This window comes from Chenopodium album, chromosome 13 (genome assembly GCF_948465745.1).
Source record: "Chenopodium album chromosome 13, dcCheAlbu1.1, whole genome shotgun sequence".
Taxonomy (NCBI): Eukaryota; Viridiplantae; Streptophyta; class Magnoliopsida; order Caryophyllales; family Amaranthaceae; genus Chenopodium; species Chenopodium album.
The window spans coordinates 35,063,831-35,091,394 of record NC_137846.1 but is presented as its reverse complement, the minus strand read 5'-3'; the positions used below and the strand labels follow the sequence as shown (position 1 = coordinate 35,091,394).

Sequence of the window (27,564 nt, the reverse complement as noted above, 5' to 3'; positions counted from 1 at the left end):
TCAATTATTTAATTTAATTGTTTGATTTTACATTTTCCTTGAAGTTACTAACGCGTGTATTTTGTTATTAGAAAGAGGTACGAGGCATCAAAGTATGTAATCTTATTGCTCTATTCTTGTAGAAAGCATGTTTATTATTTATTAATTCCTAGTATCATGTTAGGATGTTATTATTGCTTTCTAGTATCATGTTTAGGGTGCCTTTTACTCTTTCCTAATATCATGTTAGTATCATGTTAGGGCTAAAGCTTTGATTTTTATTGCTTAGTGACATGCTAGGGTTTGTTATTAATCTTGTTAGTATCATGCCTAGGATCTTGCTATTAATATTATGCTTTAACATGATTATGATAATTATAATTATTATGATTGTTATTATGATTGTAATTATCATGATGATTGTTATTACGTTGCTTGATGTTTATTCATTGTTATTGCTCGATCATGCCTTTTATGCATGTTTAAAGGGAATTTGTACTTGTAATCACGCTTAATAAGATAATTAATAATCTTGTTTAGGGCTAATATGATTATAATTCAAGTGATCACCAATAATAGTTTTATTTGTGCATTAAATTCAACCAACATAGATAAACAGGTTTAGGGTTAACCTATTGATTGCATGTTAGTCAGAAAGCGCACATGAATACGAGAAGAATGAAGTAGAGGCCTATTATTAGGGCAGGTTCAATCTCTTTTAGGTTGGATTTGTACCTTCATCCCCGAACCCTATTTGGTTCAAGACCTTTTGGAGTTGACGATCTCCTGGATCGTTAAGGGGTGTAATCTTCACCTTGTGAACAGTTTACAAGTTCCTAAAACTTGTTGGCGACTCTTTTGCTCTAGCTTCCTTCCCTTTGGATGCCACCATACTTAAGTGTATGATCACAGTGGGGTTCAAGCTTGGGGTAATGCTTGAAATATTCCCTACAACTGCCCATATGGTATTTGTGGCACATACGGGGCATTCCCAATCATCTGAGGGCCAATATGGACGGACTTGCCGCCTGTATAGCTCTCATGCAAGGAATGGGAATTCCTTGCAGATGTATTTTTGAAGCTGTCTGGAAAGCTTGAGTTAGAGGCTGACTTAGACAGCTGCTGGCTCCGGTTGTGCTCGATGATGTGTAGAGCATCGGAGAAGGTTTTCTTGCTGCCATCCGGCTGAACAGCTCAGATGACCTTTCTTAGTCCAGTCAATGGCAGGCGTAGCCTTCTCCTTTGGATGTGGAGTAGGCTGCCTGTCTCTGACTGACTTCCTTCTCTCAGCTTGAGGAGTCTTCTTGGTCGACTGACCCTTGTTAGAGCCAACCGTTCGGTTGTTGATCAGGTCATTGATTTCACCCTTTAAACTTGTCATGAATTTCATGAGTTCGTCTCGGGTTACTGGAGCCTGACCTCCTGCCGCCTTGCTGTTACCAGACGGTGGTCCAGCAGGCTTGTTGGTACCAGCTTCATTGTTAACTCGTTCCAACTTGTCTCTGGAACGGATGTGTTTAGCAATTAGTGACCCGTTAGTGGCCACATATGTTTCGACGTCCACATCGTGGTCGTCTTCATAGTCTGAAAAGACCTCCCCATCAACCGTAGGACGGTTGGGGTCTGGCGATGGTACAGACTCTTAAACCATCTTTGAGGTACTCTCCCCACAGACGACGCCAAATGTTTTGGGTGTTTCTGTCCCTCGGGAGAGTTACAGCTCGAATACTAGTCCGGGGCGACCTATACTTGCAAAACAACGGAGACTTCGGGTGGTTGGAGCTCCGCCTCCGACGATCAAGTTAGAACGCGTTGGAGAAAGTCAAAAGTGCGGAAAGGCAAAAGTGAGATCTTCTCGGATTCCGAGATCAGGTGTTTTCTCTGATGTGAGAGAATGTAGGGTATGCTGTAATAAATTGTAGATGTCCCCAAAATGGGGGGAATTTCCTATTTATAAGGTCATCGGTAAATGTGCCCTAATTAGGTCACTCTGACCTAATTCTGATGGGCTGCGCCGAATTATGGATTTCTCGGGATTTGGGCCCTGAAGGCCGCCTTTTCTCCCAAATTCTAGGAACGACACGTGTCAAACGGGGATTGGTCCAATTTGGACTAATCTTGGTCTAACACGTGTCACCACCTGGTTGGCCCAGGTGGCTTAGGTAAAAATTACCCAACAGATAACGTAGGAGGCCTCTGCGCTTGCAAGACTTGGCTTTGAAGTAAGAGCTCCGATTGAAAGCGAAGCACGCGGCAAGGGTAAGAACATCTTTTCTCTCTTTCGTGTTGTTTATGTCGTTTTAGTTATATTAATTGTGAGCGGGTCATGGGGTCGGGTTTTGTTCCGCGGTGAGTTTGACTCATCGAAACCCAACAAAACCCACCAAACCCTAGGAAACGGCGTGAATCGAGGTCGGGGGACGACGGCGCGATTGAAGTGAGGGACGGGGAAGGTCAGCATGGTCGGGAGTGTCTTTTTTGGGTATCTCCTGCACACTGATTGTAAAATTCTTAAGGTTCCTCGAAAATGGGTATCTCCTGAAGGCTCGTGCTCATGAGTGTCTTTTTTGGTCTTTTTAAATTTTTGCTTGTGCTTTTCTTTCTTTGCTCTCACTGTCAAAAAAAAAAAAAAAAAAAAAAAAAAAAAAAAAAAAAAAAAAAACCTTTCATATTCACTCTCCTCCCTTGGAAAAACACTGGTTACTATCTCTCCAAAGCAATGAGGCTTCAATGGCAGCTCCTCCTCCGCCATCACCGTCACAAAATCTTCCCCTCACCACCATCCACTTCTCCCTCACATTCTCTCTCCTCCCCACCTAATTCCACCTCATCAATTCACCATTCTTATTCCTCCTCTTCTTCTTCCTCATCTTCGTCTTTGACGCCATCTGCATCGACCGGAACCGGCGGCGTGCTTCAATCCTGGTTATTCACTTCATCCGATCGCCATATCTCGACTGCCAAAGCTAAATTAACCCATAAAGTTTCAATCTTGAGAGATGAGTTGGTTAAGGTTAAGGATGATTCTGAAGCTACTAATGAATTGCTCGAACAAATGGGTGTTTCTTTGTTTTCTTCTTACTATGATGGTTCTGCTTTGGTTGAGCTTTTGGGTCAACTTCGTGATTTTCCCTATTTAGCTCTTCAGGTGGGTCTTCTTTATTTGCTTTTAATTTTAATTAATTTCTAGGTTTTTCTATGTTAATTTGCTTGTTAATTGTTTGGTTTAATGTATATTTTTTGCTAGAGAATTAAATTTGTTTATGTTTGAGACCCTAGAATTGAATTTGTTTATGTTTACATGAACTTACTTTGTATTATAATTGACATGATGTATGTTTCTGATGGTGCATTATACCAGGAACTTATTAATTTTGTATAAATTTCCATGTTATGCTTAATTATGAGAATCTGGAGCTTTAAGAAAAAGAAATGATATATTCGAGGAAGATCTTGCTGTATTATTTGGTATGGTGTGGTTTTAGGATCCAAAATTAATAAAGAAAAGCTATGCTTCATTTAGAATCTAGTTGTACTTCCTCCGTCCTATATTGTAGCTCGTAGTGTTTCATGCATTATCGTGCAATACTTATGATATTAAAGTCTTTGGTCCTATAAGTACAAATTGTAGGATGTTGACTATTTAAAAGCATATCAATCAAAGCTTTAGTCCCATAAGTGGGATCGGTTACATGAACCAAAAGTGATTATTCTGTGTAGTCATCAACATGATTTTTAAACTTAAAATATTTAGAGAACAGAGGAAATTATTATTTGTAAAAGCTTTAGATTTAAAGCATATCAGGTGCACATTTGTGATAAAAGTTTGTTTCTTATGTTAAAGGATGTTGGCTTTGCTTAGTGGCTTGGTGGTTTCAATTTTTGATTATAGGTTTTAAATTGGAGGAGAAAACATGCTGGCTTAAGCTTTCCAGTAACTAGTGAAGAGTATGCCAAGGGTATTATGGTTGCTGGTAGAGCTAGGAATGTTGAACTTGCTGTGGAGCTATACAACGAATCTACAAACAACGGTGTTAAGACATCTACTATTTATAACGCATTGATGAGTGTTTATATGATCAATGGTTTGCCAGATAAATGTCAATCACTTTTTCGGGAGTTCAAGATGGAAGAATTGTGTAGTCCTACAATTGTTACATACAACATTCTTATTTCTGTTTTTGGTCGATTGATGTTGATAGATCATATGGAAGCCACACTTCAAGAAATATATGACTCAGACCTCTTCCCTACTGTGGGTACATATAATAATCTGATTGCTGGATATGTAACAGCTTGGATGTGGGATCAGATGGAGGACACCTATTGTATGATGAAAACTAGGAACATTAATCCAGATAATAACACGTACATGTTAATGCTAAGAGGCTATGCACATTCTGGCAATTTAGAGAAAATGGAAGAGATGTATGAACTGGGGGAACAACATGTGGTTAAGGATGATCTGTCTGTAATAAGAACCATGATATGCGCCTATTGTAAATGTCCTTCTGCTGATCGAGTTAGAAGAATTGATGAATTGATCAGGCTGATTCCCAAGGATGAATACAGACCATGGTTGAATGTTTTGCTTATTAATGTTTATGCTGAAGAAAGGCTGGTTGAGAAGATGGAGAATTTTATCAATGTTGCTTTTGATCAACACACTGCAGTCAATACCGTGCGTGTGATGCGTGCAATTATCACTGCTTATTATCATTCTAACGCTGTTGACAAGCTTACTAACTTTGTCAAGCGTTCAGAGTCTGCAGGATGGAGAATTTGTAGGTCCCTCTATCATTGCAAAATGGTAATGTTCGGATCACAAAACCGCCTGGAGGAAATGGAAAATGTACTCTCTGAAATGGAGAATATCAACATAGACCCAAGTAAGAAAACATGGGCTATTATGATCAAAGCTTATTCAAAATGGGATTCTAGATATAAGCTTGATCAAGTAAAAGGATTGATGTGCAAGTATGGATATGGTATTGCTTAAAATGACTGGTCTTCATGAGTGGCTATCATGTACCTTGCTTACTTGAGGAGGGGTCTAAGTTGTAAACTTAAATTGGGATTAATATGGCATTTTGAAACTTGAGCATTACCTTGCCATTGTATGCAACAAGCCAACACTTCTCCAAATGTACAACTTGAAGCTAGATTTTTATATTTGACAGCATGATATACTGTCATATGCGCTATTACTTGGTTTGTATGGGTTTTTTAAGTTTGCTTGCATTCACTAATCAGACATTAAAATTCTTTAAAACATATGTTTTTCATTAAAAGTTTGACTGTTGCTTTATTGGTTCAAACTATCTTATCTTGGTGACAATGATTTTTTGTACAGTTGAAGTGATAGCTATAGCAAGTTTTCCCAGTCATAAAACCAAGAAAGTTGTTATTAAAGACACTGATCCAAAGTTCTGTCAGAAGCCTGTTGAAGACTTAAAGAATTAGTCAATCAGTAAAATTGCTGAACATTTATTGTTCTAGTTACTTCTTTAGACAATCCACAATCTCAACAATAAATTTGTACTGACCATTTAAAAGCAATATTGAATCACCCTTATCTGTAGGTTTAATTTGCATCTACTACGGTATTAATATAACAGTTGCATGGGTTTACATTGGATTTAGTTTTCTGGGTTGTAAATATTTGATGGTTATGAGTTTTGTATTGGCTTGTGAGAATAGACAGGATGCGTTGACATCGGATGTGTTAGAGGTTCTCCAGGGGTCTGGATCAGGCTTTATTTGGGATACAGAAGGTCACATAGTCACAAATTATCTGATCTGTGGTGCTTCTGATCTCAGGTTTGTTGTTCAATTCTGTTGCGAAATGTTTCACATTATGTCACAGGCCTACTTACCTTTTTTGAATTCTTTTGTCTTCTATCATTTGAATGTACTATTTCATTTTCTAAAGTTGATGCTGCTATGAGTGCTACCTCTCCATCCCAGTAGCAATCCTGAATTTTCTATTTCTTTTTTACAAATATCAAATTTCTGATCCTGCATAATTATTGTGAGCGAGAGGGAGTATATTCTTTGGATGTACTATGTATATGTAGGTGTTACCCTTTTATATATCGAAGTGGAGAATATTGAAATCTTTATTAATATAGCGACGTTGAGAGAATGAGGGTTAAGCAACCCCCAATACCTCAGCCCACAGACACTCCCCGCAAACTAAAGTTGAGTGAAGGGTCACATGTCACATTCTCATTGGCTACTTTGTATGACAACATCCCTTCGATTGGTTCCCTCATTCCATACATTAATATTTTAGCTTGTTGTGCAATACTTTGAGTATCATTTTCTTGTGAGATACTGAGTATAATATTTTGACTTCAAATGCTGTTAGTGATTTACAGGGTCACTCTTGCTGACCAATCTACTTACGAGGCCAAAGTTGTTGGGTATGACCAAGACAAAGATGTTGCTGTTTTGCACATTGAAGTACCTAAAGGTAAATTGAGACCAGTACCTATTGGTGTCTCTGCAGATTTGCTTGTTGGTCAAAAAGTCTTTGCTATTGAGAACCCAGTAACTTTTGTTTTTCCTTCTTATAATACAGGGGAACTCAGTAAGTTATATGACCTATTATGCAGCAAAAAGCCAAAAATTGATGGTCTTTCCATTTTGGTTGTTAATATTTTTTTTCATGATTTCTTTGTGAGGGTTTTGATGACATGTACTCATCTCTTTTTTTGCTAGATAGTTTGGTTTCAAACTTCTTGCCATATATTGAATTGGTGATAGGCTTTTAAGTATTCTGCAATCTTGTACTTCCTCTGTTTTTTTTATGCTTGCAACACACCTTTTATCACGCTTTTTGAGGAGGTGATTAAACTAGGTAAATGAATGAATTAAGCTATGTAATTTAAACCGTAGTAACTTATACCTTTCTTCTTATAGGTGGTAAAATTTTGTGAATTAATTTATCCGTTTACCTTGTCTAATATCTCCCTTAAAATGCGTGCCAAAGGGGTGTGTTGCAAGTAAATAAAAACGGAGGAAGTATATTTTACCATGTTTTTGTGGAGTAATTCCCAGCTATACTGTAAATTATACTTCTACTAAAGTTGAGATGTCACTCATCAGATACTTCTATTAGTGACCAAACATAAATTTTAATGATGTTTATTATGTGAATGTCTTGTATAGGATTATTGTCTTCATGTGAAAAGAAAACCTCTAAGATGGGACAACACCTAGTAACATGTGTTTTGAAATACGTACTTTTTTCAAAGCCTATTTAAATTGAGACTATTGTTGTTATTTTGTAAGAAATAATTATATCCGTACTTTGGGCACTTCTAGTGTTTTAACCCTTATTTTCTTACACAAGAACTATGAAAGGTCCCAATACTATCTTCAACTTTGCTTTAGCATGGCATTTTGAAACTTAAGCATTACCTTGCCATTGTATGCAACAAGCCAACACTTCTCCAAATGTACAACTTAAAGCTAGATTTTATATTTGACAGCATGATATACTGTCATATGCGCTATTACTTGGTCTGTATGGGTTTTTTAAGTTTGCTTGCATCCACTAATCAGACATTAAAATTCTTTAAAACATGTTTTTCATTAAAAGTTTGACTGTTGCTTTATTGGTTCAAACTATCTTATCTTGGTGACAGTGATTTTTTGTACAGTTGAAAGTGATAGCTATATCAAGTTTTCCGTGTCATAAAACCAAGAAAGCTGTTATTAAAGACACTGATCCAAAATCCTGTCAGAAGCCCGTTGAAGACGTAAAGAATTAGTCAATCAGTGAAATTGCTGAACATTTATTGTTCTAGTTACTTCTTTAGACAGTCCACAATCTCAATAATAAATTTGTTCTGACCATTTAAAAGCAATATTGAATCACCCTTATCCGTAGGTTTAATTTGCATCTACTACGGTATTAATATAACAGTTGCATGGGTTTACATTGGATTTAGTTTTCTGGGTTGTAAATATTTGATGGTCATGAATTTTGTATTGGCTTGTGAGAATAGACAGGATGCGTTGACATCGGATGTGTTAGAGGTTCCCCAGGGGTCTGGATCAGGCTTTATTTGGGATACAGGTCACATAGTCATCAATTATCTGATTTGTGGTGCTTCTGATCTCAGGTTTGTTGTTCAATTTTGTTGTGCAATGTTTCACATTATGTCACAGGCCCGCTTACCTTTTTTGAATTCTTTTGTCTTCTATCATTTGAATGTACTATTTCATTTTCTAAAGTTGATGCTGCTATGAGTGCTACCTCTCCGTCCCAGTAGCAATCCTGAGTTTTCTATTTCTTTTTTACAAATATCAAATTTCTGATCCTGCATAATTATTGTGAGCGAGAGGGAGTATATTCTTTGGATGTACTATGTATATGTAGGTGTTACCCTTTTATATATCGAAGTGGAGAATATTGAAATCTTTATTAATATAGCGACGTTGAGAGAATGAGGGTTAAGCAACCCCCAATACCTCAGCCCACAGACACTCCCCGCAAACTAAAGTTGAGTGAAGGGTCACATGTCACATTCTCATTGGCTACTTTGTATGACAACCCCCCTTCGATTGGTTCCCTCATTCCATACATTAATATTTTAGCTTGTTGTGCAGTACTTTGAATATCATTTTCTTGTGAGATACTGAGTATAATATTTTGACTTCAAATGTTGTTAGTGATTTACAGGGTCACTCTTGCTGACCAATCTAATTACGAGGCCAAAGTTGTTTGGTATGACCAAGACAATGATGTTGCTGTTTTGCGCATTGAAGTACCTAAAGGTAAATTGAGACCAGTACCTATTGGTGTCTCTGCAGATTTGCTTGTTGGTCAAAAAGTCTTTGCTATTGGGAACCCAGTATGTTTTGTTTTTCCTTCGTATAATACGGGGGAGCTCTGTAAGTTATATGACCTATTATGCAGCAAAAGGCCAAAAATTGATGGTCTTGCCATTTTGGTGGTTAATATTTCTTTCATGATTTTTTTGAGAGGGTTTTTGATGACATGTACTCATCTCTTATTTTGCTAGATAGTTTGGTTTCAAACTTCTTGCCATATATTGAATTGGTGATAGGCTTTTAAGTATTCTGTAATCTTGTAGTTCCTCTGTTTTTTTATACTTACAACACACCTTTTATCAAGATTTTTGAGGAGGTGATTAAATTAGGTAAACGAATGAATTAAACTATGTAATTTAAACCGTAGTAACTTATCCCTTCCTTCTTATAAGTGGTAAAATTTTGTGAATTAATTTATCCGTTTACCTAGTCTAATTTCTCTCTTAGAGTGCGTGCCAAAGGGGTGTGTTGTAAGTAAATAAAAACAGAGGAAGTATGTTTTACCATGATTTTGTGGAGTAATGATTTTGTGGAAGTATAGTGTAAATTATACTTCTATTAAAGTTGAGATGTCACTCATCAGATACTTCTATTAGTGACCAAGCATAAATTTTAACGATGTTTATTACGTGAATGCTGTTTTGTATAGGATTATTGTCTTCATGTGAGAAGAAAACCTCTAAGATGGGACAACACCTAATGGCATGTGTTTTGAAATACGTACTTTTTTTTAAAGCCTATTCAAATTGAGACTATTGTTGTTATTTTGTAAGAAATAATTATATCCGTACTTCTAGTGTTTTAACCCTTATTTTCTTACACAATAACTATGAAAGGTCCCAATTCTATTTTCAACTTTGCTTTAGCATGCATATTAAAAAAAAAATGAAAAAAAGTAGCTATAATAGGGGTAGGGGTAGGGCAAAAGTGGTTAAATGTGAATGAAATTCTGAACGTAAACAAAGAGAGAACAAGGAGTAAGACTAGGAAATTAACACGACAATTGTAAATCTGATGTGAAATAACCCGAAAATAAGGGGGGAAAAACTCAATTCATATTTCTTAAGCTTAACGCCTTAACTACTCCCCAGAGACCTCTTAGGTTTCCAAAGGATTGTGGTGCAACTGTTGGACTCGAAATCTTCGTGAAAAGTGTGTATTTTTTCCCCTTTATTTATTTATTTAATTTATGAGTTACCCTTGTGGTTTTAAAAAATTGTCAAGCTAGCCTTACAGATACAATAATTCACCTAGTAACATTTGAGACTTGAATAAAATTTTGTGGTTTTAAAGGTATGGATAATCAGGTAGTATATTTGCCATTATTGAAAGCATATATTCCAAAACTCAAGAATCGTAGTGATGAAGTGATAGTGTAAAACTTATCAATTCTAGCTGCCAAAAAAGTGTGCTTCCATTGTATTTCCATTGTATTTCAACTGTTATCTTGATTGCAACCTCAGCTACTACTTAAGCTATCTGGCCAAGTAAAACTGCAATTCAGTGAACCTGGAATTATCTCTCTTTCTTAGCTAAAATCACAAGTTTATATGCTATCACTAAAAACCTGTAAGTTAAAGTATTTTGATGCCCTTTAATGATAGCATTTTGGAAGCTAAAAAAGCTACTTGTGTGACCACTTTCAATGTTTTAAATGTAGTGGGCTCAGAAGGGAAATCAGCTCTGCTGCAACAGGACGTCCGATTCATGATGTTATACAGACTGACGCTGCTATAAATCCTGGTAACAGTAGAGGTCCACTTCTAGATAGTTCTGGCAATCTCATCGGTATAAGTACTGCTATATACTCTCCTTCTGGTGCTTCTTCTGGTGTTGGTTTCAATCCCTGTTGATACTGTAGGTAATCAATTCTGCCTTTGTCATGATCCGAAGGGTTTTTATTGGGGGCGGGAGTCATTGCTTGAAATCTCATAACCTGTGTTAATATATTCTCTCAATTTATCTTTTCTCCCTTTATTTATTATTTACCTTTTCTCTCTAGGTGAGGTAGAAAAGGATGACATATATTTTGTTATTTAATTTTTAGGTTGGTGGCATCGTAGATCAGCTTGTGAAATATGGGAAACAAGACCGATCATGGGGATTAATTTGCCCCAGATCAATCAGTGGAGTGCTTGTGCTATATGCTCCATCCAAAGGTCCTGCTGGCAAAAGCGGTATACTTCTGATAATTGTTAATGTACACTGATAATACTGTTGTGCTTCAAGGATTCCACTTGAGCTGCTGAAAGACGATTGCATTTTATTGATGGAATTTGACTAAGGTTGTTCATACGTTACTACAAGGTCTTCTATCTACAAAAACTTGATGCCTATGGATGACTTAATACTAGGGGATATTATAACATCAGTGAATGGCAAGAAAGTTACTAATGGTAGCGATTTGGACAGAATTCTGGACAGCTGCAAAGTAGGGGATAAGGTATGCTTCTAATATGGTCGCCCTATATTGAATCGGTGAATCCTCGTCTATACTATTCTAGCAGGGACTTATCCTCGAACCAAAACCCAATGAGTCATAGTTAATCTTAGAATTTCCTTATATAATGTATGCCATGTAAATTTGGGAAATGGCTATTTGGTGGTAATCACCATGTATAATGTATGCCATGAAAATTGGGAACTGGCCGTTGGTGGTAATTGTCCCTTAATGATGCTTATTTGATTGATATGCAGGAGTGGAAAGCCAAGCAATTCTTGTACTAATATAAAATTTTAGTATTAAAAAAATAATAATAAAATAAAATAAAAATATTTGAACGATTTGCTAAATTGGTGCTAAAAAATAAAGAAATTACTAAAATAGTGTTCACTTTAAAATATTTCTCAAAGTAGTGTTCACTTAGGATTGGAAAACTCTAAACCTAATTTTTATCACTTCGTATTTAAAGTCTAAATAAAAAAATCATTGGAGTCTCAATACTATTCTCTAAGGGTTTTAATTAACCATTGTTCCAAACATTGATATTTCATGTTACATATTTTTTTGACAATTTATATCCATAACAAGTATGCTACAAACGGACTGCAGTAATCAATTTACTTATTTGAAGCAGGGGAAGCATGAAATGTCTAGCTTTGGTCATATCATTCCTTAAGCTAGTTGTTTTGTGCAGTTATGCTCCTTTATTGATTACTCGCAAGTCAGCAGATGCTAGAGAATTTTTAAATATTTATATTACTACATATTCATACTCCATAGTGCATATATCCATTTTTACTATTAATAAAATACAAAAGCATTAATGATGAGGCTCAATGCTAAATAAAGATATCGTAAGCATTATTTAAGATAAAAAATTTGATGTTTGACTTTATAAAGATATATCTTATATGCATAAATGAAAGTTTGACTTGAAGAAATCCTACATACTGTAATCTCTGATGTTCTCCTTGATTAAGATTTGAGTAAGTAATAGAAAAAAACCTCTTTGTGTAAAAATAATAATAATAATAATAATAATTTGATGATATACATGTTTATTAGGATTTTATTAGAAAAAAGTTAGGTTCGTAATTTCCGAATCTACATGGACACTAAATTGAGAAATATTTTTAGGTGAACACTATTCTAGTAATTTCTTTATTTTTCAACACCACATTGGCAAATCGTTCGTATTTATGTCCATATTTATTTTTTTCCCTTTAATTTAAAACAATTTTCATGTTATGAAATGAAGGGTAATTAAGTACTTTTAGGTTGACAGCACTACCTTCTCCCTTTCCTTATGTAATAGAAATAAATCAATCGAATGAAACAAGTAGGATGATAGATAAAGCAGGTGGTGGAACAACTTAAGTCTTTCACTAGAAATTTTACCTGTTTTTCAATTAAGAAATTAAAGAGATGTAAAATAGCAGAGGTCCATAACCTTGTCATTGCAGTAAGGAAGGGTAACTAGTTTGTATCTTCCCTGTTTTGCTTATTTGATTGTCAAAAAAAAAAAAAAAAAAAAAAATGTTGCAAAAATTAACGTGAGTATAAAGTACCATTAAATAAGGAAATTGTAACATTAAATGATGTAGTGGTATAAATATTTTTCTAATAGTATAATTAATATGTACATTGTACCTCAAATATTGTGTCACTGTGAGGTATAATACTTTGTAGTATTACTAAGATATTCTATACTCTAATGGTATAAGATAAAAGTTATAATAGTGCTAGACTATTACTTTCTCCGTTCTACTAATATTGCAACAATGATATTTTTGTACTATTCATCTCTCTTGTTTAACCATAAAATATGATTTATACGTTAAACAAAATATAGTCATGTGGGATCTTATTGGATTCATCTCATAAAATACTTTCACAATATCAACTTTTTATAGTTTTTACTCTTATGCAATTATAGATATTTAGCATATAAAATGTGCTTTGGGATGCGTAATGTCATCCTTGTAATATTAATAGAATGGAGTAAGTATTGGATTAGAAAATATAATTTCAGATCAAATCATCGTTCTATGTGCAGTTTTTTTTTCACTAAATATCTTTAATTTCGTAATGAAACAAATCATGAAAGTTATATACTCCCTTCATGTTTTAATAAGTGTTACACTTTAACTGACACATATGCAATTTAATTGACTTAAATAAAATAAGATGTTAGTGGGTAGTTGGGGTATTAAAAAATTATTATAAAAAAAAAAGATAGCAGGTTTAATTGATTATTGAAAAGTAATGAATGTGAGAGGAAAGACATAAGAATATCCTAATTCATGAACCAAAAAAAAATGTTCTTGTAAATATTTACATAAATATATTTTCACTCTCACATACATCAACCAAACAAATAATTTTCAACATCCTCCTCTTAACAATGAACCAAAAAAAAATGTTCAAGTTACTATTCACCTACCCCACCTCAATTTATCTTTTACTAAAAATTAAAATACGTACATAATTTACAATATAATAATCTCATATGACATGTAATTGATCATTATTACCGAAATTAGTTATAATTAGTATTAGATAATTACGATTATCGTTATTTTCCAGTAAAATTAGCTACAACTATCGTAATTAGCGTTGTTAATTGTTTACGATTAGCATAATTAATGTTATTAATTAATTCGTTAATATAAATTTGTTTATTAATTGCAAATTAAAAAAAAAAACCCACCTAACAGTAGTTTGTATTTATATAAAAAAGATTGATGATATGAATGTACTAGTGCATCACATGAAAATTAAACAAAATTTTATGCAGATTTGACAACTCAATGGATTCTGAAAAGTCATCACATGTAATAAATGAATTTTGAAAAATTATCAAATTGAGTCTGAAAAGTATTAATAAACTTTGAAAAAGTATACAAATAGAGTCATCAAATAAAGTGAATTATGAAAATTACTTACTATTGGATTTTGTCAAGTTAGTAGTATGGTAAGATTCTAAAAAGGACTTTACAAATCACAAGAACAATGTTTCACACATAAAATGACAAATATTTAAAATTTATTACATGGTTGCAATACTATTCATTACACAAACATTATCGATTAGAGCATTACACAAAATAAACTAAACATAACACAACTAAAACCCAACATGAAACTGCAAACATTGAATGAAAAAATACTTAAAACACGGTTCAACCCTAACACAATGCAACCTATTCCATAACATAACATAAATGCCCTAAATTTACTACTAAGGTTAAGGTATTCTTGGAGTTTGATGATCGTTTGATCTTCCCACAGTGCACGAACTTCTTTGGCAAGCAATTGTTGGAGCATGTCCCAATTCATTTCATATTGCTGCATCTATATGTTTCTCTCCTCCAGTTCGATTTGCTTTTGCTTTCTAGCTTCTTTCTTCTTCTCCAATTCCAGCCTCTCCAAATCTCTATCAACGTTCTTATCCCTCATCTCGCCGTACAGTTTTAAGTGTGCCTGAGTTGTTACTTCTTACCCTTCAACCTTGACTTAGCCTTCTTCGCCCATCAGGACGTGGTAAAAACTCATCAACAATAATGTCTCCACTTGTTGGTGTATTTGGTACGGTGTTGATCCACCATCTTCATCACTTGATCTCTTACCGCTGCTATCTCTCCTTTGGGTGTCAATCGTTGTGGGCTTCTTTGATGGACTACCATGTCCTAACAAATGAACTTTTTGCTCTAGAATAGAGTGATATATGTCCAACTTCTTAAGTTGGAGCCATTCTTTATAAAACTGGAATTTCCCAAAGGAGTTCTTATGGATCTAAGCATCCTTGCCTTGTCGACGCTACCACACCACTTGACAAACGCGGGAGCAATTCTTAACCACCGTACCTTTAGACTATTAACGGTTCTAATGGCGATTTCCTCTGAGTTTGCTTTTCTTGCTTCGTCGTAGGACGCTAGAAGGCCTAGAACCTTCTGCTAGAATACATTCGACTTCTGGTTTGTTCCGATAATTTGATAGTTGGTTGTGTTCATGTACGATGAGATTAAAAAGGTTGTCTATGCATCATCCCATATGTGGATGAGGTGCAGATTGGAAGGTCAGCTGTGTTAATAGTTCGGTAAAGTTAGCTCCTTTGGGTGCATGGAACATCCAATTCCTCCTCCTCCTCATCGTCTTCTTCCTCATCATCAACTGTATACTTTTCGTCTATGCTCTCGCCTCCTCTGGGTGTTGACGGACGAGAAATATTGAAACCAATCCCTATACCATATTCACCATAATTTTGTTGGTAAATTGATTCAGTTGAGAAGTTTAATTGACTTGGTTAAGCATATTTGAATCTTGGTGGGTAATTTTGATAATTCTCAAAATTCAGGCTGAAACTTTAGGGGATTACTTGTCAATAATTTTGTGGGTGACTAGAGGGAGTTTGAAGACAACTTTCTTGTGTACAGGATAATTGGGTGGATTTTGTTGTGGACTTTTTTTATTCTTGTGTGTGTGTTTTTGCGCTTTGTTTGAGGATTTGGATTATTAAAAGCATAATTAGGAATATATTTGGATCCATAATTTTTAATTTTTTGGCTAGATTGTGGAAGAAATTTAATTAAGACTCTAACTGTTTTTTTTTTCAAGAAAAATATGGTATCAAAAAGAGGTAATTTTTGAGGTTTTCGAAAGTATATCAACATGGGTGTCTATTTATAGAGAATTAAAAAATATGACCGTTGGTAATTTTTTTTATATAAATTTGTAACATTAATAACTTAATTGTTAATGATCCAAGGGCATGCATCATGACACTTAATTGGCGAGCTGATGCATGTTGCGTCAGCAAAAACCTTACCCCTCCCCCCTTTTTTTTGCAGACAAAAGTGCATGTTTGGCCTAGCTTCTACAAGTGCTTCTCAGCCAAAGGATCTAAAATTGGGCCAAAAAGGGGTTCAAAGACAACTAATTTCTATTTCTCTATAGCCCAAAACAGCTCTTAAAAAGCTTAGAAACAGAAGCTCCAAATCCAAGCTTCTGCTTTCAGTTTCTCGGGGAGCTGTTATACCCATTTAATGAAACTTTTATTGACGATAATGCCCTAAAAAAAACTTAAAAGGACCTTATATCCTCTCTAAAAATCAGGCCCTCTGGACTCTTTCTCTCTTCCCCCTCTCTTTCCTCCATCTTTTGTCTTCATAGATTTATCCACATGTACCTTCTCTATATCTGCAGCTAAAACCCCGAAGCATTACTGTTCTTCGACCAGAAATTGGTGGTAGGTGGCGAAATTGGAGATTGTGGTGGCGAAATTGGTGCACAAGCATAGGATTGGAGGGAGAGAGGAAGGATTGATGAATCAGATGAAACTCATTAAAGTTTAGATATCCTTAGGATGGATTTTTAACTTATGAGTTGAACTTTAACACGTGACAGACTTAAAACTACATTAGGGATCTCCATTAGTAATGGTGTCGTGGTGGAGGGAGGTATTAATGGCATAAAGTAGCATAGCACTAGCAGGGCTAACGTAGATAAATGTGAAAAAAAGGGTCTTTTATAATTTTTTTTAAAAAAAAGATTAACATGAGTACTTATTTCATTTACCAACTAAAATTAATCTTTAATTGTTATTAATTTTCATTTATTAGATAAATAATAATTTTTTTATTAAATAAACATTATTCTTCTTTTATAAAATAAACATTACTCTTCATTTGCTTGGCCATGCTATGACATTTTTCAGCAAGCGAAACAATGTAAAATTGTTTCTATTTCTCAAAAAGTCAAAAGCACTTCTAAAATTTTGTGGCAAAACAAGTATGTTTCCCACAAGTGTTTCTTTAGAAACAGTTTCTAGAAAACTACTTCTAAGAAACAAAAATTGTTTTATAGAAGCTTGGCCAAATACCACAAATAAATCTACAAAAGTGAGTTTTGCCAGACAAATAAATTTCACAAATGTTCATTACACTGTTCATCATTCCCTCATTTATTTTAAACATTATTTTATTCAAATAGTAACACAAATAATTTTAATTGTTCATTGTTAAAGTTGCTTTAATGAAAAAGAGTAGTATTGAGTTTTGGTGGGAACCATAAAAGCAGAAAGATATAATGATTTTTTTTTTTACTTTTACCACAAAAAAAAAAAATCAAGAAATTGTTTTTTACCACCAAACAAAATTCTAAAAATTATTTTATACCACCTACCGTTAAAAAAACCGTTAAATCTAACGGTTTAAATTTTTTTTTTGATTTTCGTGCGCAAAACATGTTATTCATAGGTTTTGAGGGGCATTTTGGCCCTATGAGCCCAATTTGAGGTTAGAATTGACAAAAAATGATCGAAAATGCCTTGTTTTGCGTGTTTCGCGCAAATTGAGGTATTTTTAAACACACAACACGAGGCATTTCCAATCATTTTTTGTAAATTCTGACCTCAAATTGGAGTAAAAGAGCCAAAATGCCCCCCAAATAAAGACCATGTGTTTGGCACGAAAATCAAAGAATTTTTTTAAAAAAATCCGTTAGATTTTTTACGGCAGGTGGTAAAAAACAATTTTAAATTTGTTATTTGGTAGTAAAATAAAACTTTTAAAAGTTTTGGTGGTAAAAAACAATTTCTTGATTTTTTTTTGTGGTAAAAGTAAAAAAATCCAAGATATAATATTGAAATGTAGTTTTTTGCCAAAAAAGGAAGAATAACACTTATTAAAACACGGCTGCATTTAGTAAGTTTAACACTTATTAAAACATGGAGACAGTATTGATAAAATACACCTTATTACAAATCTAACAAGACCCCACTTAATATATTTTTTCTTTATAGATTATCGTACACATAAGGTCAAAGTTTGGTCAAATTCGACAATTAGATCATGATCAGACCAGATCATATCAGATTAGATAAGCAAAAATAAGGTGAACTAAACAAGCCCTAAGACAACCTATACTCTAATGGTATAATATACATATATAATATTACACAAAATATACCACTATAACCATAAAAAGTACGTTTATAAATGTCAAATGACTATCTTACCCTTTTATGTGTTTTATGCAGCTATTCGCGAGTTACGGTAATAATTAGGGATTAAACTTTTTTTTCACCTTTTAGGACCTGAACTTTTTTCTTTCACCTTTTGGGACCTGTGGTTAATTATCAAGCAATTTAAGCCATCTAAAAAAGCTTACTAACCAACCTAAGCATTAAATAGAGTAAAAAAAAAAAGTTCAGTAATTCCAAATCAAAATAAGATTGTTAACAACAAACTTTTTAAAAAAAAAAAATCCCATAAAACCATAAAACTACAAAAAAATATTTCATATTACATTATTTTTACAAAAAACCATAAAACCATAAAACTACAAAAAAAAAAAAAAAAAAAAAAAAAAAAAAAAAATAGCATCATGATTTCCAATAAAATAGCAAACCGCTATCCAAAAATCCAAAACTAAATATTTCTATCAAATTGAAGAAAGCTAACACTATGGGAATTTCTTAAAGATTCGAAATCAAAGTAGTACTTGGGAAAATAGTTCTCAATTTGCCCCAATAATTCAATGCTTAGCCTTAAGTCTATATACTTGGAAAAAAAAATTCTCAATTTACTCCAATTCAACACAAAAAAAATTCAAAATTCTAAAAAACAAGAACAAACAAATAAATAAACACAATAACAACACTAAGCATCAATTTTATCATCATAATTCATAAATACTCATAATTTTTTTTTTCAAAAAAGCCCTAAACCCTAGCAAAAAATACAAAAATTAAAGTAAAAAATTTGAATAAGATTCATGGACAACATACTTCTGATAAAATGCTTGAAAATTAGCTAATAATCTTCACCAGAATCACCTTTAGAGTTTCAATTTTTCATTTTTTTTTTTTTTTTTTTTTGAAAGGGAGAACAAACAGAGGTAAGTTGATGATGAGGAGTGGGAGTTGAAATGACGTCTTAAATTTTTTTTTAGGCTAACGTGCATTATTTTATTTTATTTTTTTGAAAGGGAAAAAGCTTAACCATTAATAGCAAGATAATCCAGCAGTACATAGTGAGCAATATCATGAGGAATACAATTCTCCCAAACTTATTCTACTTTAAATGGAAGGTACTTAGCTAAATCATGAGCCACTACATTCCCTTCTCACTTCACGTGCATCCATAGGAGACTTGTGTAGGAAGAGCCTAGCCCAATAACATTTGTGAGGATGACATCAAGTTCTGTTAGACGAGTAGCACCCTTTGTCAATCGAATAATTGCAACTTGACAATCTGATTCAATGATGACACGATCACACCCGTACTTTCGCCCTAGCCTCAGAGCCATAACAATGGCTTTAGCTTTTTCTACTTCAACCTGCCACCACGCCTTCATCCTCCTTGAAGCTGTAAATACAATTTTCCCATCAAAATCCCGTGCCACCACTTCTAATCCCACCCATCCCTTATCATCTGTAACACCTTAGAAATGCTTTTCCTTTAAAATACCTATTTGTCTTTTTAAAATACGAAATAGGAAATTCTAATACATTACCACCAGGGTGAAAATGGCTAAGACAATTATCAAAGACACACAGCAAAAGACTCACTTTAAAAACTATTCAAAACAAGTCAACTTTAAAAGTCAAACCAAACAAAAGTAAAGTCAAACCAAAGTCAAACAAAGTCAACCTACAACTTGGAACCATTGAAGGCCCTTATCAAAACCCCCCAAAAAAAATATTAAAACCTTTATGTTAGTCTCACAAGAAAATATATAATAATCAAAGCGAATAAAACACATCATATTCTACTTATGGAAACTAAACAAGAATCGCTCTTCACTCATGCCAATCATGAATATGTTTCATCACCTGAAAAACTTCTCTTTACTTTGTTCCCACTACTCGCCATTAGAAATGGGTCATCGTAGGGCCAAGATAAAGACAAGGCCAAACAAACATACAAACATACAATCAGCAAAGCTGAGTACATAAGCGTAAATAGTACACACTAACATGCTTTTACCCTATCAACACACAATTTACCTTGTTGCACCTGTTTACAAGCATACAACATACAACATAGCCAACCAATAAAAAAATGGTTTGTTTATTCAATTTGATTACGCATCGAACGGGTTTCCCCCCTAGCTTGCCCCAATGAAGGGGTACTAACACGGTAGCTAACCGTGCCAGTATAAAAGAATCACTTGGAAGTGGCGGAATTCCTGCGCATAATAAAAAGGAAAATACAGTGTCCTTGATAGGCGGTTGCACACCTAACAAAAATAACCGAACTAACTCTACTATGTATTTGAGCAAGTAGGGGTCGAATCCCAAGAGACTAACTGATTCAAACTAATCAAGTTGACTTAAATTAAAGCTAAGCAAGTAACCAAACAAATATATGAAATTATACTAAACTAAATTCTAGCAAGGAAATAATCAAGAATTGAATAAACCAAGAATTAAAGACATCTAGGAATAAGTATCCCCACTAATATGAATCAATGCAATAGAACAATAATCCCTTTTCCTCAATTAAATCAATAAATATTCCACATGATGCTCCCTGTAATAATATTAAGAGTTTCTTTCGATTAGTAGCATAGCAAAAATGCGTTCCTCGTCATGTCATTAATATGTTTTATGTTTGCTCGCGGTAATTGTAGCCTCTCGGGAGAATCAATGACTGTATCTTTGATGCACTGCTAATACATCCGAGAATTCTTAGTTGGCTAGTTGTAAATAGCCCCGAACAAAAGATTATCCCGCACCTACACCGAGGTATTGACGGAGATTTTCAAATAGCGCAGAACAGAATGAGAATGTGATACGACGAGATAGAAAAAAAATAGGGAAGGGGTCACTCACTTACCTACTCTTAACGGTCAAAGCGAGCCCCCTCATTCTGAATTAAAGAATGAAGAATGAATCCAATCTCCCCAAGTAGGATTCGAACCTACGACCAATCAGTTAACAGCCGATCGCTCTACCACTGAGCTACTGAGGAACAATGGGAGACTCGATCTGATAGAGTTCAACTCCCGTTCTCAAACCATGACCAATATGAGCTCGAAGCTTCTTTCGTAACTCTCGGAACTTCTTCGTAGTGGCTCCCTTCCATGCCTCATTTAATAGGGAACCTCAAAGTGGCTCTATTTCATTATATTCCATCCATATCCCAATTCCATTCATTTAATATCCCTTTGGTGTCATCAACATAAGAGATGTGGGTTCTAGTCTATCTCTTTCCTATATATGGAAAGTTAAAAAATCATCATATAATAATCCAGAAATTGCAATACAAAAGAAAAAAGGAGGTTTGTGATGATTTTTCAATCTTTTCTACAAGGTAATCTAGTATCCTTATGCATGAAGATAATCAATTCGGTCGTTGTGGTCGGACTGTATTATGGATTTCTGACCACATTCTCCATATGGCCCTCTTATCTCTTCCTTCTCCGAACTCAGGTTATGGAAGAAGGAGAAGAAGGAATCGATAAGAAGGTATCAGCAACAACTGGTTTTATTTTGGGACAGCTCATGATGTTCATATGGATCTATTATACGCCCCTGCATCTAGCATTGGGTAGACCTCATACAATAACTGTCCTAGATCTACCCTATCTTTTGTTTCATTTCTACTGGAACAATCACAAACACTTTTTTGATTATGGATCGACCAGCAGAAATTCAATGCGTAATCTTAGCATTCAATGTGTATTCCTGAATAATCTCATTTTTCAATTATTCAACTATTTCATTTTACCAAGTTCAATGTTAGCCCGATTAGTCAACATTTATATGTTTCGATGCAACAACAAGATGCTATTTGTAACAAGTAGTTTTGTTGGTTGGTTAATTGGTCACATTTTATTCATGAAATGGGTTGGATTGTTATTAGTCTGGATACAGCAAAATAATTCTATTAGATCTATTAAGTACCTTGTGTCAGAGTTGAGAAATTATATGGCTCGAATCTATAGTATTCTCTTCTTTATTACCTGTGTCTACTATTTAGCCAGAATGCCGTCACCTATTTTTACTAAAAAACTGAACGAAACTCCAGAAACGAAAGAAAGTGAGGAAGAAACAGATGTAGAAATAGAAAAAACTTCCAAAACGAAGGAGACTAAACAGGAAGAAGAGAGATTCATCGAAGAAGATCCTTCTCCTTCATATTTTTTCGGAAGAAAAGAAGGAACCGGACAAAATCAAAATGGATGAAATGGGAAATTAAAGATCCGAGTGAATGGAAAGGACAAAACAAAGGATGAATTTCACTTGCACTTAAAAGAAGCATGCTATAAAAATATCCCAACTTCTTATTCTGGGAATCAAGATATTTCGAATTTCGAAATACTTAAAGAAGAAAATAAAAACCTATTCTGGTTTCAAAAACCCCTTCTTTTTCTTCTTTTCGACTATAAACGTTGGAATCGTCCAACGCGATGTATAAACAGCAATCGGTTTGAAAATGCGGTAAGAAATGAAATGTCACAATATTTTTATACATGTCAAAATGATGGAAAACAAAGAATTTCTTTTACATATCCACCTAGTTTATCCATTTTCTGAGAAATGATAAAAAGAAAGATTTCTTTGGCTACAACAGAAAAATCTTATATGATGATGAACTATACAATTATTGGATTTATACGAACGAACAAAAAAAAGAAAAACAGCTTAAGCAATGAATTTGCTAATAGAATTACAGTTCTAGACAAAGGACTTTTTGTATATAGATGTACTCGATAAAAAAACTAGATTATGCAATGATAAAACTAAAAATAAAATTGAATATTTGCAAAAAAAACCACGATCCTTTATTAAATGGGTCCTGTCGGGGTATAATAAAAAAAAGGCTTTCATCCATTATAACGAAAACAAAAGTAAAAAATTTAATAGATGCAATTTTTATAAATAAAAAATAAAAATTCATAGTATTCTACGTAATGATTCTAATTACCAAGAATTTGAACATAAAAAAGATCAAAACTCAATATCATCAAAAATTAGACATTTCGTTAGTCAATTTGACGGGGAAGCCACGTTCAATCAGAAGAGAGTGTCTTTACTTTCAGAACACGAACAAATTGTTTCCGAAGATCCAGAAAGATTTTTAAAATTTTTAGTTTATACAATCATAGCGGATTCCTTTCCCCAAACAATTCCAAAAGAATCGATTGGAATAAAAGAAATAAGTAAAGAGGTTTCTCGTTGGTCATACCAATTAGTCAACGATTTAGAACCAGAGGAAAGACCAGATGAAAAAGACGTGTCGATGCCAATCGATGATCAAATTCGCTCAAGAAATTGGAAAAGTGTAGTTATTTATACCGATAAGCAAGAGAATACCGACAATCCTGCCCCAAACACCGCGGATATATCCGAGCAAATAGGTGAAGTTTCTTTGATACGTTATTCACAACAATCTAATTTTCGTCGAGAAATAATCATAGATTCCATGCGTGTTCAAAGACGTAAAATAGTTATTTGGGAATTGTTTCAACCAAATATACATTCCCCGCTTTTTTTAGACAGAATAGATAAATCCTCTTTTTTTTCGGCTACTTTTTCCGGATTAATTAAAGGGATTTTAAAAAATTGTATGGGAAAAAAACCGAAAATTGGGGATTTCTAATTATAAAAACAAAGAATTGAAAGAGGAAAATAAAACTAAAAAATACAATAAAAACGACGAAAAAAACCAAGAAAACATACGAATAGAAATAGCCGAAGCCTGGGATACTATTCCATTTGCTCAAATAATAAGAGGTTTGATGCTAATAACTCAGTCAATTCTTAGAAAATATATTCTATTGCCTTTATTGATAATAGCAAAAAATTTCAGCCGTCTGTTATTATTCCAACGACCCGAGTAGTCGGATGATTTTAAAGAGTGGAATAGCGAAATGCATGTTAAATGCACCTATGACGGCGTTCAATTATCAGAAACTGAATTTCCTAAAAACTGGTTAACCGATGGTATTCAGATAAAGATATTATTTCCTTTCTATCTAAAACCTTGGCACAGATCTATAATACAACCGTATGATCAAGATCGAATAAAAAAAGCGAACAAAAACGAAATCGAATAGATAAATTTTGTTTTTTAACAGTTGTGGGCCTGGAAACTGACCTTCCTTTTGGTCCTCCTCGAAAGCGACCCTCTTTTTTCAACCTATTTTTAAACAACTCGACAAAAAATTCGAAAACATCTAAAAGGGCGCTTTCAAATTCGAAAAAGACTCAAAGAAAAAATTCTTTTTTTTTAAAGTTCGAAAATGAAACAAACAATTGGATTGTTGAAATATTTCTGTTTTTAAAAAAAATAACAAAAAAAATGTCAAACGTAAATCCAATTCGACTGTTTGAATTGAGAGAAGAATCGAGTAAAAGAAAAAATGAAAAAGATTCATTAATAAAAAATCATATGATTAATGAATCATCCATTCAAACCGGATTCCTAAATTGGACAAAAATCCTTCAGCAACAGAAAAAAAAATGGAAGATCTGACTAGTAGAACAAGAATAATAAAAAATCAAATAGAAAAAATAACAAACGACAATAAAAAAACTAAAAGTTAGTCCTACCAAAATACCATATGGTGCGAAAAAATGGGAATCGTCAAAAAATACGGGTCATATATTAAAAAGAAGAAATGTTTGATTAATCCGTAAATTCAATTATATTTTGAAATTTTTTAGGGAAAAGATATACGTAGATATATTTTTATATATCATTAATATTTCCAGAAATAATACAAAACTTTTTCTTGAATCAACAAAAAATGTAATTGAAAAATCCATTTCCAATAATGCAAAAAAATCATGAAAAGATTAATAATAAAAAAATTCAGTTTATTTGGACTATAAACAAAAGATTTTTCCATTTTTTTAGTACTAATAATAATATTAGTAATAAGAATTCGAAGATTCCTTCGGATTTTTCTGTGTTGTCACAGCTTGTGTATTTTACAAATTATCCCAAGCCAAAATTTGGAACTTATATGGATTAAAATCGGTCCTTCAGTATCGAGGAATCTCTTTATTTCTTAAAAATGAAATAAAAGATTTTTTTGGAACCCAAGGAATAGCTCATCCCGAGCTAAAGACTGGAAAACTTCAGAATTATGGGCTGAACCAATGGAAAAACTGGCTAAAATTGAAAAAAAATTTATCAATACGATTTATCTCAGGTAAAATGGTCACAATTAGTGCCACAAAAATGGCAAACTAGAATAACTGAACACTGTGAGGTTGAAAATAATAATTTCAAAAAAAGCAAAACGAATTCATATCAAAAAGAACAATTAATTAATTACACAAATAATTTGAAAAACCGTTTATTGTTATTGCCAGATCAAAAATCTAATTTTAAAAAGAATTATAGATATGATGTTTTATCATATAATTTTTTTTATTATGAAGATAAGAATGATTCATATAGATATATTTATGGAATACCATTTTAGGGAAATAAAAATCAAGAATTTTCTTATACTTCTAATTACAACAAAACTAAAGACAAATTTATTGACATGGCGTGGAATATCCCGATCACTAATTATTTTTTTTAGGAAGAAAAAATATTCTGGATATAGAAAAAACTATAGATAGAAAATATTTGGATTTGAAATTTCTCCATTTTTGTCTTAGAACAAAAGTCAACGTTAAGACCTGGGTCAATATCAGTACTAGCATGAATGAAAAAACGAAAACTGAATCTAAGAACTATCAAATTGTTGATAAAATTGATAAGAAAAGTCTTTTTTATCGCACAATTTATCAAGAAATCAACCAACCTGATAAAAAAAAAATTGATTGGATGGGAATGAATGAAGAAATACTGAGGTGTCCCATATCAAATTTGGAATTTTGGTTTTTCTCCGAATTTGTCTTATTTTATAATGCATATAAAATGAAACCGTGGGTTATACCAATTAACCTGCTTTTTTCAAATTATAATGTAAGCAAAAAGGTTAGTGAAGATAAAAGCATCGATAGACATAAAAAAAATCAATTCTTTTATACCATCAAATGAAAAAATATATTTTGAATTAGAGAATCAGAATGAAGATGAAAAGGAACTCCTAAGTCAAGAATATCTTGGATCCGATGTTCACGAAAACTATGAACCTGTTTTCTCAAATGCATAAATAGATATGATATTGAAGAAGATTATATAGGATCATATATGAAAAAGCTGAGAAAGAAAAAGCAACCCACGAGCGGTACAAAAGTAGAAATTGATTTATTCCTGAAAAGTTATTTGCTTTTTTAGTTGAAATGGGCAGATTCTTTAAATCAAAAGCTGATCAATAATATCAAAGTATATTGTCTTGTACTTCGATTGATAAATCCAATAGAAATTCTTTTATTCTCGATCGAAAGAAAAGAACTGAGTATGGATATAATGCTGGGTCGGAATGATTTAACTCGTTCAAATTTGCTAAAAAACGGGGTATTGATTATTGAACCAATTCGTCTGGCTATAAAACGCGATGGGCAATTTCTTCTGTATCAAACCATAGGGATTTCGTTAGTTCATAAGAGTAAACACTACAATAATAAAAACAATAATAAAAAACGATACAGTGAGAATGGTGATAAAAAAAAATTTAGGTAAAAGAGACAAAAACAATTTTGATTTGTTTCCTCCCGAAAATCTTTTATCGCCTAGGTGTCGTAGAGAGTTAAGAATTCGAATTTGTTTGAATTCAAGGAACAATAATGGTGTGAATATAAACCCAATAGGGAATCGAATAAAAAATTGTAGTCAATTTTTTGATGAAAACAAGGATCTTGATCGAAAAAAAAAATAGACTTAAAAAATTAAAATTCTTTTTTGGCCAAACTATCGATTAGAGGATTTAGCTTGTATGAATCGTTATTGGTTTGATACGACTAACGGAAGCCATTTTAGTATGTTAAGGATACATATGTATCCGCAATTTTAAATTGATTTATGATACATTTGATTTCCTATTATTTGGTAGATCAACTAATAGCTTCCCTAACATGCAATCATAACTATTTTCATGGAATCATACATATTAAAGACATTGAGAACGACATCCTATAAGTCCTAACAAGAACAATTAGGTATTTTCATGCATAAAAGCTCTCACTTTTAATTAGGGTTCTAAAATTAATTAAGAATGAATTCTAAATTAATTAAATGGGGAATTGGGAATCAATTAACACATCAATCCATATTAAGGTTTAACATAACCTAGATTATGAAACTACTCAAACATGATAAATAAATAAATAAATAGAATGAACAATAAGAGAAAAACATAATAACAATAATAATAAGAGAATA

General features: G+C 33.2%; 2 protein-coding genes, 1 non-coding gene and 1 pseudogene across 4 annotated transcripts; 3 read left to right on the top strand and 1 right to left on the bottom strand.

The window, feature by feature from the left end:
- Positions 1–2,655: 2,655 nt before the first annotated feature.
- On the top strand, positions 2,656–9,098 carry LOC145574739 (pentatricopeptide repeat-containing protein At2g30780-like). 2 transcript variants are annotated; one of them, XR_014098161.1, is made up of 3 exons: positions 2,656–3,127; positions 3,872–5,799; positions 6,350–9,095. XR_014098161.1 is itself a non-coding variant. In XM_081632592.1 (2 exons), the coding sequence occupies exons 1-2, from the start codon at positions 2,699–2,701 to the stop codon at positions 4,976–4,978; spliced, it is 1,536 nt and encodes a 511-aa protein (XP_081488718.1). In that variant the 5' UTR covers positions 2,656–2,698; the 3' UTR covers positions 4,979–9,098. The 2 variants fall into 2 exon arrangements, 1 of the variants encoding a protein (XP_081488718.1); XM_081632592.1 differs by having other exon boundaries at positions 3,872–9,098.
- A 12,073-nt stretch (positions 9,099–21,171) lies between these two features.
- TRNAN-GUU (transfer RNA asparagine (anticodon GUU)) lies at positions 21,172–21,243 on the bottom strand. Its single transcript has one exon. It is a non-coding gene; the product is annotated as a tRNA-Asn (tRNA).
- Positions 21,244–21,605: 362 nt separating this feature from the next.
- On the top strand, positions 21,606–22,460 carry LOC145575453 (putative mitochondrial protein AtMg00370). Its single transcript, XM_081633324.1, has 4 exons — positions 21,606–21,953; positions 22,079–22,121; positions 22,159–22,218; positions 22,255–22,460. Exons 1-4 carry the CDS (start codon positions 21,606–21,608, stop codon positions 22,458–22,460), a joined length of 657 nt encoding a protein of 218 aa, XP_081489450.1.
- Positions 22,461–23,882: 1,422 nt separating this feature from the next.
- Positions 23,883–27,208, top strand: LOC145574738 (protein TIC 214 pseudogene; annotated as a pseudogene).
- The last annotated feature ends 356 nt before the right edge of the window (positions 27,209–27,564 follow it).

Coding starts and splice junctions, on each gene's coding strand:
- LOC145574739 (XM_081632592.1), top strand. CDS start 2,699: ATGAGGCTTCAATGGCAGCTCCTCCTCCGCCATCACCGTCACAAAATC. Junction 3,128..3,871: donor TTCCCTATTTAGCTCTTCAG/GTGGGTCTTCTT, acceptor TTTTGATTATAG/GTTTTAAATTGGAGGAGAAA.
- LOC145575453 (XM_081633324.1), top strand. CDS start 21,606: ATGAAGATAATCAATTCGGTCGTTGTGGTCGGACTGTATTATGGATTT. Junction 22,122..22,158: donor ACATTTTATTCATGAAATGG/GTTGGATTGTTA, acceptor AGCAAAATAATT/CTATTAGATCTATTAAGTAC. Junction 22,219..22,254: donor TTATATGGCTCGAATCTATA/GTATTCTCTTCT, acceptor TCTACTATTTAG/CCAGAATGCCGTCACCTATT.